The sequence below is a fragment of the Vombatus ursinus genome, unplaced genomic scaffold (assembly GCF_900497805.2).
Source record: "Vombatus ursinus unplaced genomic scaffold, bare-nosed wombat genome assembly UNPS02014814.1, whole genome shotgun sequence".
Classification (NCBI taxonomy): Eukaryota; Metazoa; Chordata; class Mammalia; order Diprotodontia; family Vombatidae; genus Vombatus; species Vombatus ursinus.
The window spans coordinates 12,024,054-12,038,195 of NW_020954592.1; the positions used below are offsets into that span (position 1 = coordinate 12,024,054).

Here is a 14,142-nt window from a genome sequence, read left to right on the forward strand (position 1 = left end):
AAATTCTTTCCCTTTCCCCATGCTGCAAAAGGCTCCCTTGAACTCTATCTTGAATTCTATCTCAAGTAGAGTTAATTTATCTTTTATTTAGACCATAAGGGGCGTTATCTATCCTCTTAGCCAATCATAAATTCCTTATACCCCATCAATTACTTTAACTTTATAATCCCATTGGATTAATGGAGAAATTTATTTAGTTTGATGAGAGGCAAAAAATAACCTCTCTTATATTACCAGGTTTTTTTTAAGAACACAGTATGTTATCAGGTTGGTTTTTTTGTTTGTTTGTTTTTTGTTTTTTTGAAAATTCCCCAATTTGGTCAGGGACTTTTCCAATTTACCTGTTTTACAAAAAAGGATGGATGTTATATTTTATCAATGAGGATACTCCCTCTACCACAAGGGTTCTGAACCTGTAGTCCATGGACTTCTAAGGAGCCCATGCATCGATTTCAGGGCATGCATAAACTTTGATAGGGGAAAAATTACATCTTTATTTCAATGTAATTGGTTTCCTATGTATTTATTTTATGCATTTAAAACATTATTCCAAAAAGAGGGTCCATAGGCTTCATCAGACTGATGAGGTAGAAAAGAGTGCTTGAGGCAGATGGAGCAAGCAGGACGTGAGATAGCGATGGGATGCTTGTGTTTGGATGCTTGTGCTTGTACTTGGACCCCAATTTCTCCCTAATCTCAGAAACACTGTCTCTGACAATTTCTCCCCAGCCCAAGGACACTGTGCCTAGCAATTACTCATGAGTGAGTCCCAGCAAGACCCTTATCTCTCTCCCTGGTGCAGTAACAAAAAGTACCTGAAGGAATTATTAGTTTGAACTGACTTTGCACTGAGTCATAAAGATATCTTACCCACTGGACTATCTATACTACCGCCCTACCTCATTATTTACATCCTGGACACCTCATTATCTGTATTCTAGACCTAAAACATATGTATACTCCCTACATCGATCTCGTCAAACAAGACATTAACTGGTGGCAGACTGGACAACTCTCAGTTACCCCGGAACTCTAGTTAACTTAGTGACGTAGCAGGCCTAAAACCACACCTCCATGTGGCCTCCCCTTGTGGGCTTTTTCTAGTGAACTCTGGGTAAACCGCCTGCTCAGTAGATATAAGAAGTACATGTTCCTTTAAGAACTGACCACTCCTTAACAACTCCCTAATCCCGCCCTGAATCACCTAGTTAGCATATTTGACACATGTTTTATTGTATTTTATCCTATATAAACTTTAACTGTACCCCTCTAAGGTCACAGCTTCCTTAAGAAATCTTGCCCGCTGAAAAGCGTAACAATAAACTTTTTGCCAACTTGACTTAAAGAATGCTTGATTCTGTGAATTCATTCCAGACGACCCCGTCCTGTACTTCCAATCTTTGAGGGGTCTCAACCTCTCAAACATTAGGAGATAAGATTCAGGATGTGACCAGCCAGAAAAGTGATCAAAGAAAATTGTGCATTGAAGCCCCCTTCCTGGACTTATCTGTGTGCTTTTACAAAGCACTCTCAATTGCAAAACAACTCTTCCCCTCCCCTTTCCAGTTCTCTTTGCTTGTCGCCTGATACCCCAGGCATTGTGGGGCTATGTTTGCTCCTCCCATTCTCTTGTGCCCTTCCCCCATTCCATAAAATTGTATTTAAACCATACCTTTAATCTGGCTAACTGCCTTTGCCTCCTATGGGAAGCAGGGTTAGGGGAGCAGGGCCTGCGGCCTATGCTCTGCCTCTCACGTGAGTACAGCCTATTGAGGCTCTGCCTCACAGAGAGCAGACCAGCTTGGCTACATCACCCCAATAAATGCATTTCTTTAACCTGGAGACTATTAGAGTGAATTCTTTCAGGACACTATTCCTCATCATTTCAAGTAGCACCCCAGCATTCTTGGGGTCCACCTTGAACTCATCACCAATGGCTACAGAGAAGGTCTAAGTGAATTCTTTCACGCCAGAACCGCTCTCCCAAATCTGACTTCAACAAGACTGCCAGAGGATTCAATGGCATACAAAAAGATTAAGAACATCTTCCTCTTTTCATCTTCTCATTTACTGAGACACTTGTCCTTCCCTAATTCTCCCAAAAGAGTTCTTTTGACAATGTGTGCTCTGATGGAACATAGGCTGTCCATCTGTTGTTATTCTATGCTTTTGCTACATGATTGGCCCCCTTTTCTACCTGCTGAAGGAACTACATGGTGCAGTGGATGCAGCGATGGACCTGGAGTCAGGGCAACCTGACAGTTCAAATTTGACCTCACTCACTAGCTATGTGACCCTGGGGAAATCACTTCACCTCTGTTTGCCTGTTTCATCATCTGTAAAATGGGGATAATAAGAGCACCTACCTGCCAGGCCTGTGAGGATGAAATGAGATCATAATTGTAAAGTGCTTTGTACGGTGCCTGGAATATAGTAAGTGCTATATAAATGTTAGCTATTATTAATTGTAAAGCACTTAACACAGTGCCTAGGGCATAGTAAGCGCTATATAAATATTATTGTTGTTGTTATCATTATTATCACTCCTGGGAAGAGCCTGCAGAAGCACACAGCAGATGCCTCTAATTGAGCCTTTATTTTTTTCTTTCTCAAATCTTATCACGCCATTAGGACCTCTATGTGTCTATCTGTGTTATTTGTCATATCTCCCCTCTGTAGACTGTTAGTTTCTTGAGGGCAGGGCGTATTTTGGTTTTGGCAGCTCTAGGATGACCGGACCAAAGGAGTGGCCAATGACGAGGCTACAGGAGGTCACTCCTGCGTCCAAGCGTAAACTCTAGAACAAAGTTTATCGCCATTCACCAATCCTCAAGCCAGCCCGGAGTGAACGCCACAACGCCGGCCACGCCGGAAGTGACGCATGCAAGGTGAGGCCATAGAGGAGTGGGGTCGGGTAGAGCGGCCGCTCATGTGATCTGAGTCTGAACGGCTTCCGGCGGACTCAGGGAAACTGGCAAGTTGAACCTGAAGGCGGCGGCGGCGGCGGCGGCTGCGGCTGCTACCGCTACCGGACCCTGGTGACCGGGCTCACAGCGGCCGCCTGAGGCCGGGCGGGCGGGATGTTACGGGGTCTGGGCAGCTGGTTTGGCTTGGAACAGGCGTCCGCAGGGGGTGAACCCCCGGCCGGGGGTAGCCTCGAAGAGGCGACCGAGGCAGGGAATGAGCCCGAGCCGCGGGAAGGAGACGAGGAGCCTCTTCTCCACCAGGCCAAAGGCCTCGGCAGTGAGCATCCCCGAGGGCCGGGAGAGCGGGCGGGGGTGGGGAAAGGAGGGAGGACGGGACCGTGGGGGCGGGTCGGGGCCACCTCTTCTCCGTCACCGCCCCGCGGGATACGTCGGTGCCACTCCCCCCTTCCCGAGCCGGGCCACCTCCCTCCCGAGAGCAGAAGGAAAGAAAGAAGTGAGGGAGAGCAGGAGAAAGGCCGGAGGAAAATAAGCATTTGTTAAGTTCCTACTGTGTCCCCAGCGTGGAGAAGGGGAGGGGGTGTGTCCCGCGGGGGCGGGACTCGGAGTTGCTCGGGGAGGACCACCAGCCCTCTCCCGCCCCCTCGTACCGGATGCCGGCTGGGCGGATTTTACTTAGAAGTTGTTTAATATTTGAGCGCCTTTGATGCTCCAGACCCTGAGCTAGTCACCGGATCCATGAACGTTTAGGAAGTTAGTCAAGGCCTCCACTGTGATAGTGAATATTCAGTGCAGGTGGGAAAGTGGAAGGGTCAGCGAGTGGGAGAAAGTGTAGGTCTGGAGCACAGCCTTGAAGGATGGGGAGAGAACATATTCCAAATGGGGGGGGGGGGGTCACCTAACTTGAAGAATGGTGAAAGGGCATCCCAACTTGGGGGGGGTAGGGAATCACCTAGGACAGGTGACCAGGAGGAGATGGATCAGATTTGATCAGAGAGTTTGGGTTGGACGACGGAGGGAAAAGATAGGTGGCTAGATGGGGATCACCTAGGATAGGTAAGAGTGCAGTGTTGTATTTTACAGGACCCCAGGAGGAAATGGATCTGACTAGAGCAGACAGTTTGGGTTGGACAGCTGTAGAATATGTAGTTGGATAGGGGAGTGGAACTATATTAAGAAAGACTTTAAAAACCCACACAGGCTTTATTCAGTCGACTGTACAGTCATTAAAAAGAGAAATCCACTTCTAAAAAGCATTTTCATATGTGCAGTGTTCTCCTCGGTGTTCATTTCTATAAAATATTAAAAGACCATCGTTGTTACCAGTGAATGTATCTCCAATGTTTTTATGCTTTGATAATAATGAACTACTTTCTAGATTTCCGTTTTCTTTTATAACAGATCTTTTGCGTTACAAAGAGCTGGGAAATAAGGGCTGGGTACTGTTTTGCTGAAATTTAATGGGTTTTTCCTAATTAATTTACACATTTGGAGTTCTAGATAGAGATATGTTAACAAGAACCTTGTGGAGTAGATAGTGGTGAATTCTGGTTGTTTATTGATGGCCTTTGCTTCAGTTAATCATATTTTCTTGCAATATTGTCTTCAGCTAGGAAAAAGGTTATCTTGAGTCCTTATCTTTTCTATAGCTAAGCATTACTCATGAGTCTATCTGATAAAATAATAAAAGACAGTGGCCTGCCTGGACATCAACATGCTATTTGCTCCTGAATGCCTTATTTTGGTGGTTCAATTGTCAAAGCTTTGCTAGAGTGTTCAGATTTTAAGTGACCACATGGCCTTTTTCTTCATTGATTAAGATGAGTAGAACTTGCTGCCCTGGTATGAAGACATAACAGATGGATTAAAGGAGCTATTGGTTACATACATTTTAATTATTAGTTCTAATGGGCTTTTTTCCTTTAATATTTTATGTTATAAAGATTCTTTCAGCAGTTGTTTTTCAAGCACCTTAAGTAGATGGGAGGCTTTCAAAAGATATAGAAGATTTAGTTTGTGCCCTCCGGGAGCTCCTTAAATTAGTTGGCCAAACAAGATATCTACCAGTCAAATGTTTAATACTTATAAAATTTGAGACAAGATAGTTTTATAGGAGAAATAAAAATGGGTTCCTCTCATATGTTTTATCTACTCCACTAGATCTTCAGTGTTTTAAAATCTTTGTGTTTTAACATATAATAGATATTTTTACCTAATTTGTAATTTTATTGGTATAGGTTGCCCATAATTATTATTTTGTCAAACAGACACTCTACCAATGCAAATGAACACCTTCTCTGCAAATTATAATCTTCTGAGAGCTGTCTGTAGGACTTGGAGGTCAAGTGACTTGTTAGGGTTACAGTCAGCATATGTGGGGCTTAACCTTTCCCGACACTGGCCCTTATATATGTTAAGTAAAAATTCTTTCCCAATTTTACCACCTCATTAGATACTAGCTTTGATTTCTGTTTCCAATATTTGAGAGTTTGATTCAGTCAATAAACATTTATTAAGCCTTTATGTTAGACACTGTGCAAAGAACTGGGGATACAAAGAAAGGTAAAAAAAAAAGTTCCTGCTATCAAGGAGCTCAGGGTCTAATGGAGAAGACAACATGCAGATAACTACTTATGTGCAAGATATATACAGAGTAGATGACTGGAAGGTAATCTGAGACAGAAGCCATTGGCACCTTGGTGCAGGAGAAAAGGCTTCCTGCAGAAGGTGGGGCTTGAGCTGAGTCTGGCAAGGGAAACTAGAGAAGAGGTGGTGAGGAGGCAGAGCTTTCCACAGAGAGAGCCACTGAAAAGGCAGAAAGACAGGAGGTAGAGTATTTATGTTAGAGGAACAAATAGTTCAGTCTAGCTGCATCGTAGAGTACATGAAAGAGGCTAAAGTGTAAGAAGACTGGAAAGGTAGAAAGGGCTAGGTTATTAAAAGTTTTAAATGCCAAACAGAAGACTTTATATTTCATCTTGGAGGTAATAAGGAACCACCAGAGCTCATTGAGCAGGAGGATGACAAGGTCAGACCTGTGCTTTAGAAAAATCAGGTTGGCAGCTGAGTGGAGGTTAGTTTGAAGTAGGAAGGGCCTTGGGGCAGGGAGACCAATTAAAATACTCTTGCAGTAGTACAGGTGAAAGGGAATGAGGGCCTGAACTAGAGTTGTGGCTGTATAAGTGGAGAGAAGGGAAAATGTATATGAGAGTTAAACACTACACTGAGAGTTGATTTGTTGTAAAATTCAACGCAAACTAACAAACACTTATTAAATGCAGTATAGCGTAAAAGATAGAGACCCGGTATAGAAGCCAGGGAGACTCAGGTTCAAGTCTTGCCATTGACCAATACAATGGTAGTGTGACACTGGGCAAGTCACTCAACATCTCAGTGCCCCCTACAAATTGCCAGTCTGCATTGGTGGAGAGAGGTTCCTTATGGGAGTTCCCTACTCCAATGAAATCACTGTTTAGAGAAGTCCAAGCGCAACCCCATAATTATAAAGAATAGACTCTAGCTATAAGTACAAATCTAAAATGCATAATATATTAAAGGTCTAGAATCCATCAAAGCTAATAATTTAAAAATTATAAGAATATAAGCAATAACTCCTTTAATCATTTGGTGTGTCTTGATACTACTCTACCAAATTGTGATCATCTTAATCAATGAAGAAAAAGGCCATGTGGTAATTTTAAATGGGAAGTTGCCATATCTGTGAAGCTGGATTAAAACAACTATAAGTGGAAAGAATCTCCTATCCAAAGTACAAAATGATAATCTCAACAAAAGTAGTGACATTTGATTGGATCCATGATCTGAGTTCACGTGGACTCTCCCTCCAGTGGTACAGATCGAAGTTCATCCATCCCTTTTTGTCCTGCATGATTATAGCCCAGCCTCCTCAGTCATCTTCCAGGGAAGCAACCTATGAAGAGAAGTGACCTGGCAATTACTGCAGATGCTGTAGCCCCTAGGCCCTTCTCAGCAGCCACTAAAGAACTATAAAGGAAGGTTCTCACCACCAAAGTTTGGCATTGGCGAGTAGTCGCAGTCAGAAATGCACAAGGTTTTATCAGTGCAGTTGACATTAAAGAAGTTGCATTACCATATACACATCCTAAGGACTATAGGACCTTTCCTCCTGACTTGTAGCAGAAAACTTCCTATATGTATGGTCATCCGTCATTAGAACTCAAGCTCCTTGAAATCAGGAACTGTCTGCTTTTCTATTTTTATCCATCTCCAGTATTTAGTCCAAAATTTTGAACCTGGTAAGTGCTTGATAAATGCTTATTTGTTCATTCTTTTCTATACATTCCCTTAAATCCTCCAGGATATCGGGGCTCTCCAATACAATAACTATGTCTTTTTTTTAACTATGTTCTTTCAAAGAACAGTCTAGTACTTGGGCTGTTGATATGTTATACTTGACCCACCTCATTTCCTGTTATACCATTTTTTAAATTATCTTTTTTATGGTACTTCATGTGCACAGAATTAAGAATATGCTGCCGTCTGCATAATCCCAACTGTGGATACATTTCTGCATTGCCCTTTTGGTCACTTATAATTTTGATTCTTCTGAGATTATAGAGTTCCAAGATTTGCTTCGCTATAGCTTTTTAGTAGCTCTTTAGCTACCCTGGGAGATAGTGAAAGTTAGTTATACTGCAGTAAACTTTAAAATACCCTTTTTCTGTGTTCAGTGCTTTATAATTTATAGTAAGCAAACTTAGTTTAATCGGTTTTCTACAAAAGTACACATTCTTTTAGTTTTGTGTTTAGAATCATTTTCTTAAATATGTATTTAGTATGCACTCAGTATGTATTCATCACAGCTCATCTCACGTCTTAAATTCAGAAACTTATGATCATAACTTTCAGAGGGTTTTGGTTGTTGCTGTTGTCTGTCTCTCTTTTTAAAATTTATCCCAGGATCTTCTTCCTTTCCTAGATTTATTATGCTGTAAATCTACTGAACTCTTTGCTCTTTTAGAAAGCTAGGCCTTCATCTCTGTCTGTATAAACTTGTAGAAAGACCAAGGATAACTTGGCTCTTATCTTTCCCTATATCACTTTTTTTTGATTTGTTTGTTTTGGCTAGGCAATGGGGTTAGGTGACTTGCCCAGGGTCACACAGCTAGTAAGCGTTATGTGTCTGAGGCCGGATTTGAACTCATGTCCTCCTGAATCCAGGGCCGGTGCTCTATCCACTGCGCCACCTAGCTGCCCCCTTTTCTGTCTTTAAGTCCCAACTAAAATGCTATCTTCTCTCCCAATCTCTCTTTAATTCTAATGCCTTCCCTCTCTTAATTATTATTTCCTGAAATATTTGTCCTTTATATAGATTGCTTTGTATATATTTATTTGCATATTGTCTTAATCAATCAGATTGGAGTTGCTTCAGTTGCCTGCTCCAGCCTTATCTTTTTTTTGCCCTGTTCTTAGTTTGAATTACTTTTGAACTTTATTTTAACCAGTCAGTTTTCTGACCATTACAGACAATTTTTTAATTAAAAAAAAAAAAAAGAATTACATAAATATATATTGGTTGTCTCCTCTGATAGATTATAAGCTCTTGAGGGCACTTTCTTTCCGTCTCCCCTTATCTTGTATTCCAAGTTTTGTCTTTGGAGCCATTCTGTCTTTTCCTTTTAGGTTTCAAGACTTTTGTTTATTAGGAGAAGGAAGGAATAATCCTGTTCCTTTTACTTTACTTGACCTCTGATGCTTTTCTTTGGGCATTGAAATTCCTTGAGGACAGGAACCTGTACCTTTTCTATGTTCTTTGTACAGCAGTGAAAGGACCATGTTTCCTCAGATGCTTTGATTTGCCTTATCAATTAGTACATTTTGTTTTAAGTTTAACTAAATGTTAAAAGTGAACTAGTCATCTATCAAATATATTTATCTGTAAAATACTTATATGTATTTTTAGGAATGTGCTATTGAGGAGAATTAAATTCTAAAATCAAATTTAATTCCACTAAGCCCCTACTATGTTACCTAACTATAATGCCCATGATCATAAAGTACTATGACTGTTTTAAATCATTGATAGTAGTGGAAGAGTGGGCAGAAATGTTCCCATCCCATTTTAGCCATTATATACCTTAACTAGATAAGAACATGTCTGTTATTCAAGCATTCATAAGATAACAAAGTGCTAAAAAGCCTGCATACTGGAATGATGTTGCACAGCAATGATGTTCAGATAGACTGAGGAAACACACCAGGATCATCTGTAAGTTATTAATAAACAAGGTGAGAAGAGATTGATTTCCAGAGCAATGCAGTTTTCCTGCATGCTCCTTGAGAATTTTGAAGGGTCAGGGGATGTTAGACCTCCCAACTTTCCACTGATGGTCTAGCTACATCCCTGGAATGGCTTATAACAGTACCTGCATCCAGAACTAAGGACAGCCTAGGCTAAAGGCTCCACAAAAAGACTAGCAAGAAACTAAACCATGCTTAAGAGAAAATTCTTGAATACCTCGTAAAGGGGGAAAATGGAATTCTAACAACCAAAAGCTGTGGGTGTTCTTTTGCCACATAAAAAGAAAAAAAAGACTTCCAGTAGCCAACAGCTGTGAGTACTCCTTTGCCACTTGTGCTCTCAGGCTTGAGGCCCCTTTTCCCTGGACTCTGTGTGGAGTTTGTGGTAGAATATATCACAGACATTTGGCTGAGGTAGGGGGAGTGTATTGTACCAATTTTTTTTTATTATGGCACCTTAGTAAATACCCTTTTCTAAGTAATTTTAGGTGGAAGCATACTGGTGGGGGCACAAGTGATGGCATTAGAACCATTCTAGGAGTCCCCCCCTCCCTCCACCCCAGTGCCTTTAGAACCTTGAGATTTATCCATGAGAGTGAGAGTTGGATTGGCGCGGTAACACATACTGTCTATAACCCCTGCTACTGAAGAGACTGAGGGTGATTCAATGGCTTGGATTCTGAAGGTCTGACCTTCAATATGGTGAGCCAATCAGCAGTGGGATCTGGCCTATGAATGGCTATTGCACTTCTAGCCTAGGAGAGATAGGGAGACCCAGTCTCCTCTCAACCCTCAAAAAAGGGGGGAGGGGAGTTGTAATGAGGATCCTCAGAGTTTATATGGAATACAGTAGAATAAGAAACAAATCTTACATCCTTTAAATTGACAAAAGATCATTAAAAGGTAGAAACAGTCAATATTGGAAGGGCTGTGGGAAGATAGATGCATCAATTTTGTTGGTGGACCTGTGAATTGGGCCAACCATTCTGGAAAAAAATGAGAATGATGTAATAAAAAGTTACTAAACTGTCTCACAGCCTTTAATCTGGGGATCCAGCTATTGGACAAGTTTTCCAAGAAAGTCAATTACGAAAGGAAAAGACCTTATATAACATCGTGGCTCTCTTTTTGGTAGCAAAAAACTGGAAACAAGATGGTTATCCATAGGGATAACCTGTGTCAGGGAATGACGAAACAAAATTTGACATGAATAATGAAATATTATTGTACTGCTAAAAATAACAAATATGTCATCCAGATAGACGTGAATTGATGCATAGTGAAAAAAGTAAACTGAGAGAATATGTACAGTGACAGTGATAATACTTAAAAGGCATTTGTATTCTGATGAATTGTAATAAACAGTCTTCATCCCAAAGAGCTGATAGGGTAGCAAATACCTTCCAGAAAAGAGGTGTAGAATGAGTGATTAGTGAAGTGTATATAAGTAACTATCATAAAAAGTACAATGTATTTGAGAGAGGTTTGAGCTAGCCCTTGAAGTGTGGGTAGGAATGAGTCAAGTGGGACTGGAAGGGAAGGTCCTTGAAAAAGTCGAAAGGGTGGGAGATGTCAAGAGGGGAGGTAGGGGAAGGACCAGAGTAGTAGAGGTTAGTTCAGTGGTCAGTAGCACGGATTCCTTCATAGACACAAAAGAGAATATGGACCAAGGAAAAGTTACTGGACTTGACAAATTGGGGGTTATTGGTGACATTTTGGAGCACAGTTTCAGCAGTCAAGATGGAAGCCACATTTTAGTGGTTTAAGGAATTAGTGATAGTGTATTGGAAAAGAATGGGATTTGGAGTCGGGATCTGGATTTTAAATCTGAGAGTTGCTGCTCACTGCCTCTGTTTGTTACCTGAGTCAAGTCACTTAACTTCCCAGGGCCTTACTTTACTCATCTGCGAAATGAAGAGGTTCAACTAGATTGCCTCTAGACTCCTTTCTAAATCTCATGAACCTGTGAGTGGGTGAGGCAGAAATGAAAGCAGAGATTGAGAAATGTGGTGGTGAAAAAAAGAGAAATAGGATGATATCTAAAGAGGCAATTGGACTAGCCATACTTGAAATTCCATTTACTACTTTAATGCCTTGTCTATACACACACTTTTCACCAAAGCCTGGACCATACCTCCTTCCCAACCCTGTTGCCTTTTCCTCCATGAAGTTTTCCCTGATATCTTCCCCTCCCCACCCCCCACTTCCAATTCTTCGTGTTCTCAGAATGATCAGTTTACCTTTTATTTACTAATCTGTGTGTACGTCTCTAGAATGGAAATTCCTTGAAGAAGGTCATTGTTTTGATCACATAGTAGGTGTTCATAAATGTTTGTTTTGAACTGGATTAAGTGAAGGTTTTGTGCAGAGGCAAGGTGCTAACAGAGGAGAGATTGAATATGCTAAGGGAGGGAACATTTTGAGGGAGCAAAAAGGCCTGAGATTCAAATGCATGGGGTAAAGAAGTAGAAAGGAGGAGGGACATCACCTTTGATGAAAAGGGCAGGGAAAGAAGAGAGAGACTTAGGGTTAGAGAAGAGAGAAAATTAAAGAATTCATGCCTTTAATGAACGGTATAGATCTTTATTATTAGTAAAGTAAAAAGTGAAGCAGAAGCTGAGACTGAAGGGAAGAGGTAAAAATGGGAGCTTGAGTAGAGTAAGGAAAGTTTGCAATAGCTGTTGTGGGAAGTTTACTTGGCAATCAAAAAGAAATCTAGTTAATTCGAAGTTGTATTTGCCTATTGTGTGTACTATGAAAGCCTGACTAAAGGCAAAAAGTTTGTTGGAATTCTTTTAAACCCAGCTTGAATTTTTGTTCTTATGATTGAATGTTTAATGTAATACACATGGCTACAAGTCATGGAATACCACAATCATCAAAGAATTGGGAGGCACATCATAAGGAAACTGCTCCTGCAGCACAGCTTGGTTAAGATTACAGGACAGCTCTGGTGTTCCTCTGCTACTCCAGAATGGCAAGAGAACCAGCCTGTGGGCTCTGCCTTCTCTGGAGCACACGGACAGGAATATGTTGGAATGCACAGGGCTTGATGGTTTGCATTCTGCAGAGATGGAAGACTCACACCCATGAGATCACACACTAACAGAATGGAAGTAATGCGTACAGAGGTACATATGTTAAATAGGCATATCCCTCCCCTCCCCCTTAATTAAACAAAAATAACTGAACTACAGTGTGTTTCCTTGTTCCCTTTTATTTGTTTGTGTAGCCTCTGTTGTAGTTCTGTGCTCAGCATGCCTTAGTTGGATTTTTGCAATAGCCTCCTAATTGGCTTCCCTGCCTACAACCTCATTGCTCTGCATTTCATCCCATACACACACCTGTCAAATTAATACTCCTACAACAGATATTACAACATCACCCTTCTAACAACTATACACATACTCAAAAATCTTTAGCAGTTCATTTGCCTTGAGAAGAAAGAAGTGCCTGGCATTTAAAGCCTCTCTCTGAAATTCCCTCCCTTCTCTCTGTCTCCAGGGAGTCTTACCTTCTTTCAAAGCACAGCTTAGTTGCCTTCCTAAAAAGGACCTGTCTTGATATAGCTATTAGCACTCTGTCTTTCTTGAAATTGATATGTACATAGTTTATGTTTACTTATTTGTATGCATTTCGTATCCTTCCTGGAGAATATAAGTTTCTTGAAGTTAAGGACTATTTAATTTTTGTCTTCCTATTCCCAGTGACTAGGGCAGTTCCTTGCAAATACATAGTAGAAATATAATAAATTTTTTTTACTTTATATGGAAATATCTTCCCTAATCAACAGTAATGTCTCAGAATTTTAGATACTTGCAAGTTTCCTTTTGAGAGGAAAAATCATTATTAATCTAGTAAGTATTGTACTTGAATGGAGAGCAGACTAAAGCTTATTTATTTTTTATCATTGGCAGATTACCTATTTAACTTTGCCACTGCTGCTACAAAAAAGATAACGGAATCAGTTGCTGAAACAGCACAAACAATAAAGAAGTCAGTAGAAGAAGGGAAAATAGATGATATCATTGATAAGGTACTTTTAAATATTTTTTGAAAGTTGAACTCCATGAAATTTATTATATCTGAATTATTTTAACTATATCATTTTGGTTTTTTACTATAAAATATCCCACATATTCTGATATTTTATAATTTTGCTTAATGCTGGGATCCTTGGGTTTTGTTGTTGTTGTTGTTGTTTTGCTCATTTGTGCAAAATTGTTTAAAATACAAATTACCCACTTTAATAATTTCAGCCATCATTTTACAATTTAATTTTTTTTATTTAAAATTTTATAATTTAGTTCTTTAATGTTATTTCAGATCCCAAACTATATTTTCATCCCTGTGCATAATCAAATAACAGGTTTCTTATGGACTTGAAGTCATAGCCCAGTGTAATCAATTCCAAATTGGAAGTTTGTTTACATTATTTGAAACAAACAAGATATTGTCTAAAGCTTAGGAATCTTGTTTTATACTGAGATTCTGCTCTCCCCCCACAATATTATATGTGAAATCAGTGAATTTTAGTGCAAGTCATAGTGTTTGAAGTCGGACAACCTAGGTTTGAGATTGAGCTGTACTATTTACTAGGTAAGTTGTATAGTTACTTCATCTATTAGAAGTCCAGTTTCTGCATCTGTAAAATGGTAATACTTGTACAGCCTATCTCATAGGGATATCGTAAGAAAAATTATTTTTAAACTATTTAAGAAGTTACGTAGAAATGTGATATTTTAAATATTAAATACTCAGCTAATTTTTGTTTATACATGGGGGAAGAAAATCCTCAAAAAATGTATTCTCAAGCTTAAAAAATGCTGTGTACTTTTTATTCTGTTTTAGGAGGAAAAGATTTGCTTTTTTCTCTACTTTCTTGATTGAAAAGTCATGTTATGTGTGCTTTTATCTAATCCAAGTATAGTTTGAC

General features: G+C 40.0%; 1 protein-coding gene across 1 annotated transcript in view; it reads left to right on the forward strand.

Annotated features, from left to right (window-relative positions):
* Nucleotides 1–3,037: 3,037 nt before the first annotated feature.
* The window catches only part of SYAP1 (synapse associated protein 1), a 30,073-nt gene continuing 18,968 nt past the window's right edge, over nucleotides 3,038–14,142 (forward strand). Inside the window, exons 1-2 of the mRNA XM_027835324.1 lie at nucleotides 3,038–3,243; nucleotides 13,124–13,246. Coding sequence (XP_027691125.1) covers nucleotides 3,081–3,243; nucleotides 13,124–13,246 — 286 coding nt within the window. The 5' untranslated portion in view covers nucleotides 3,038–3,080. The remainder of the gene's footprint in view (nucleotides 3,244–13,123; nucleotides 13,247–14,142) is intronic.